The 5,015-nt window shown below is 41.4% G+C and overlaps 1 protein-coding gene across 1 annotated transcript; it reads left to right on the plus strand.

Moving 5' to 3' along the window:
- The first annotated feature begins 392 nt into the window (after nucleotides 1-392).
- On the plus strand, nucleotides 393-4,676 carry LOC111531569 (cancer/testis antigen family 45 member A1-like). The gene is made up of 4 exons (XM_026451904.1): nucleotides 393-566; nucleotides 2,504-2,752; nucleotides 3,135-3,228; nucleotides 4,427-4,676. Exons 1-4 carry the CDS (start codon nucleotides 398-400, stop codon nucleotides 4,524-4,526), a joined length of 612 nt encoding a protein of 203 aa, XP_026307689.1. The 5' UTR covers nucleotides 393-397; the 3' UTR covers nucleotides 4,527-4,676.
- The last annotated feature ends 339 nt before the right edge of the window (nucleotides 4,677-5,015 follow it).

Raw genomic sequence — 5,015 nt, forward strand, 5'->3', positions numbered from 1 at the left:
TAATTTAAAATACAATGTATAATAAGGGTTAATACAGATTGGTTTATACATCTATTTTTCCTAATAAGGGTTAATATAGACTAGTTTATACATCTTCAAATAGGTAATAATATTTTCATCTATTTTTGGTTGATGACAGCTGCTTATTCCACAGGCATTCTGATTGATTTTGTTGTACCATTTTTCTTCTTTTTTTACTTAGTGTACATTAAAATTAGGTTTCTTTTCCTGAGAACAGAGTGTTTGTTGAGACTTGGTAAATCTTGGCTCATGATTAAAAGTGAAATTAATGATTCAAAGTCTTGGTTGTATACACATATGCAAACTGTTTGCCATTTTGTGATTGTTAGATTTTTGTCTTGAATGGGATATGTTCATTGATGTTTTTCAGGAAACAATGACCGATAAAACAGAGAAGGTGGCTGTAGATCCTGAAACCGTGTTTAAACGTCCCAGGGAATGTGACAGCCCTTCATATCAGAAAAGGCAGAAGATGGCCCTGTTGGCAAGGAAACAAGGAGCAGGAGACAGCCTTACTGCAGGCTCTGCCATGTCCAAAGGAAAGAGTAAGTAAGCCTGTCCTCACCTCCTCTTCATGCTGTATTCAGTGCAGTCGGCCTCCTGCCTCATCCCCTCCAGAGAAACTGTCCTTGTCAAGGTCAATCGTTTCAGCTGACATTGCCATTAAATTCTCAGCAACATTTGACAGTTGTTCACTCGCTTCTTCATGAAAACCTTGTAGCATTTCCATTTTCCACAATTTTTTTTAAAATTTCTTGTCCGTATTCGTGAATCCCTAACATTTTTTTCTTAAGATGGAGTTTCGTTCTTCTCGGACAAGCTGGAATCCAGTGACATGATCTCGGCTCACTGAAACCTCAGTCTCCTGGGTTCAAGTGATTCTCCTGCTGCAGCCTCCCGAGTAGCTGGGATTACAAGTACCAGCCACCACACCCAGCTAATTTTTGTAATTTTAGTAGAGATGGAGTTTTGCCATATCAGCCAGGCTGGTCTTGAACTCCTCACCTCAGGTGATCTACCCACCTCAGCCTCCCAAAGTGCTGGGATTACAGGCACGAGCCACTGCACCCGACCACTGTCATTCTTCTTTTTCTGTCTTTCTTTTTCTTCTCTTCTCTAAATACTGTAAAAAATTTCTGAACCCCAGCATCTCTCTCTTTCCTTCTGTTTCAGTCTGCCATGATCAATCACTGAGCTCCTGTGATACCTCCACATTTCCCATTATTGTCCCCATCGAACACATACGCTCCCACCCGGCAGCCAGGTCATCGTGTTGGCGTGTAAATCACATCATGCCATGTCACTCCTGAAAACCCATCCTCCACTCTCCTTAGCACTCAGAACCGACTGTGAACCAGCTTTGGTCTGCGAGGTTCTGGATGGCCTGGCCTCCGTCACCCTCTCCTCACAGGCCCCATCCATCTCCTGACTCTGTCTGCTTCTGTCCTTCACCCCGTGGTGCCTGATCCATCCCCACTCCAGCCCATACCCTTGGCCTCACAGCAACCTGGAACTCCCCCTCTGCCTCTGTGCAGGCAGCTCTGCTTCTTCCTTCAAGCCCTGCCCAAGGGTACCTCCACAGAAGGCTCTGCCCAACCAGCGGCAACTCCTGGGGCTCCCTCTGCTGCTGTTACCCACAGGCCTGTGGACTGCTTCCCTACCACCAGCCCAACGCTGTTTGTTTCATTTGCTTATTGTGCATGTACTGTCTGACTGCCCCACATGAGAATGTGAGCTCCACAAGGGCAGGGAACGTTGCTCTCTGGGCTGTTTACTGCTGATCCCCAGCTACTGGCATGCTGCCTGCCACAGACGATGAATAAATGAGAGGTGTCAGACCTGAAGTGAAAAGAAAGTCACTTTTCTGAGACAGAAAGGAAGGATGAGGAAAATCATACACTAAAAGGGATTTTTTGGTGATGGAGTGCGTATAGAACTTTCAGCAGTAATGGCCACCTCTATTTTCTCAGAATATATTTGACATAGAGAGGAGGCTGCTTGAGGTGTATCCAAGCTGTCTGGCTTCCAGCTCAGTAAAGCCTGGTGGTTTGTAAGTGAATTTGGGAAATCGTGATATCAAGTGAGACCTGCTGCTTTCAACTTGTAAAGCATAACAAACTGAAACTATCCCATGAATACCAGGGATCTGTGAATGTTGCTTTAGAGTTGTACTGTCTTACTTGGTTTCCATATCTACTCATAGGGCCAGAAAATAAGAGGTGGTTTTATTGTATTATGTGTCCTGGCCTCAGTTCATCAGGTCTGAGATTTCCCCCGGTATATCCTCCCATTTATGAAAGAAATAATTCCCTAGAAACTGAGGAGCACATAGATGTACCCAGAGGGGTGATGAAACACACATTTCTCACAGCTCAGCTTCTCAGTTTGGTTTCCAGATCTGTCATTCATGATATCTATGTGGAGGGGAAAGAAAATGGTCAAACACCAACTGATGGCTTTTCGTCAAAATCTGTTTCACTAGAGCTTAAGACAGGAGATGGTATTCCACCCATCCAATTGGATTCTCAGATTGATGACTTCACTGGTTTCAGCAAAGATAAGCTGATGCAGGAACCTGGTAGCAATGCACCTGTGGGAGGAATTGTTACCAGCAATTTCTCTGGAGATGACCTAAAATGCAGAGAAATATTCCCTTTTCCCAAAAGCCAAGAAGAAATTAATGCTGATATAAAACATCAAATAGTGAAGGAAATCCGAAGCATTGGACGAAGTAAGTAGTATAAGAATATCTGTTTCATAAAACTATAGGAAGTCTCTCTTTCTATGATTCAGAAGATATTGATGTTACCTGTTGAGGCTCATTCTTTGCCAGAGTTGAGTTTGCCCATAGTTTATGGTGGTTCCTCTTTTCTTTGACTAAAGCATAGTACACATTTTGCTTTTCTTTTCTTACTTGGTTATGGTTAAAAGAGTTCCATTCGTACGTATGTGCAGGTGTCTTTTTTATTATTTAGTTTTTGTATGTGCGGGTATCTTGATTTAAGCATTTAAAACATTTTAGCCTATGAAGCATGATTGCTGAGGTATAGATTCACTTCTATTCTTCTTTATATTTGATAATACTGAAGGTTTTTTTTTTTAAACATCTTCAGAATACGAAAGGATCTTCAAATTGCTTAAAGGAGTGCAAGGACCTATAGAAGTCAAGAAACTAGTTTTTGAATCCATCATCAGGGAAGCAGCAAGGTGGGTAGAAATAGGAACTGTCCAATTTCTTTAAGCACTTGGACTCAATAGAGTACTGGGGGTGAGCGTGGGGGAACAGCCCCTGCCTTGAGTTTCTCAGTTATGCCTGTCTCCACAGTTACTTAGGCTAATGTTATCTGAATCTAACTCGTTCTTCGAAGACTATGGAGACTTCCATTCTCACCATAGTCTGAGGTGCGCATTGTCCCTCGATTGACACTCTTTGTATTTGCTAGACTACTTCTTTTTTAAAAATGTTTGTACGGACATAGCAGATGCATATATTTCTGGGGTATATGAGATATTGTGATACAGACAACAATGTGTAATAATTACATCAAGGTAAATGGGGTATCTATCACCTCAAGCTTTTATCCTTTGTGTTACAGACAGTCCAATTATACTCTTCATTATTTTTAAATGTACAAATAAATTATTACTGACAATAGTCACCCTGTTGGGCTATGAAATACTACATTGTATTTATTCTATTTTTCTACCTATTAATCATCCCCACTTCCCACACGCTCCACCCCCACTAACTTTCCCAGCCTCTGGTAACCGTCATTCTACTCTCTATCTCCATTAGTTCAGTTGTTTTACATTTTTGCTCCCACAAATAATTGAGAAAGTGCAAAGTTTGTCTTTCTGTGCCTGGCTTATTTCACTTAACATAATGACCTTTGATTCCATCCGTATTGTTGCAAATGACTGAATCTCATTCTTTTTTATGTCTGAACAATACTCTATTGTGTATATGTACCATATTTTTTTATCCATTCATCTGTTAGTGGACACTTAGGTTGCTTCCGAATCTTGGCTACTGTGAATGGTGCTGCAACAAACATGGGAGTGCAGATATCTTTTCGGTACCCTGACTTCCTTTCTCTTGGGCATATACCAAACAGTGGGATTGCTGGACCATATGATAGCTCCATTTTTAGTTTTTCGAGGAACCTCCATACTGTTCTTCGTGGTTATTGTAGTAATTTTTATTCCCACCAACAGTATATGAAGGTTCCCTTTTCTCCACACCCTCGCCATCATTTGTTATTGCCAGCTAGACTACCTCTTACCATGCAGGTGAATTTCTATTTCCATGCTGACTGTAACTTCATCTTTCTATCCTTCACAGTGCTTCCTACAGCATAGGTTCTTTGGCTATCTTTTAGTTAATGGCATGTCTCTGTCTTTTCAGATGTATGAGCCGAGACTTCGTTCAGCTCCTTGAGAAGAAACTGGAGCACATGATTTGGGAGTACTTGTCCATGGAGGATTATGGCAACCCAAATGCATAATCTCATTAATGATTGAGGAGAGAAAAGGATCAGATTGCTGTTTTTTACAATGGAGCAGGATATTGCTGAAGTCTCCTGGCATATGTTACTGAATCAAATGGCCTTCCAGAGGCTAAGAAATTTCTGTTAGTAAAAGTTGTTCTTTTTCCCTAAGCATTTCATTTGAAAGAATAACTTGTTTTTTGGTTGCTTTTTATTCCCACCTATGCTGGTAGATATTATTAACCCATTAGGTAAATACTATTACAGTCATGGTTTCTGCAGCAGCTCACATTGTTGAAGCTGGTATTTGTAACTGCCTTCTTTCACTACCCATTTCACATTCTCTTTGCCCTAAGATAGCATGTCAGTTGGTTCATGGAGCTTGGCCTGGCAGGATGGCTCAAACCTTCATTATAGAAGAGTCTGAACCATTAGATGTCCTGCCTGAATGGGGTTGCTGTGATTTTCCGTTAACTCTAATCACAAAACACGGGAGGACTAAGAAGC

Source organism: Piliocolobus tephrosceles, chromosome 12 (genome assembly GCF_002776525.5).
Source record: "Piliocolobus tephrosceles isolate RC106 chromosome 12, ASM277652v3, whole genome shotgun sequence".
Taxonomy (NCBI): Eukaryota; Metazoa; Chordata; class Mammalia; order Primates; family Cercopithecidae; genus Piliocolobus; species Piliocolobus tephrosceles.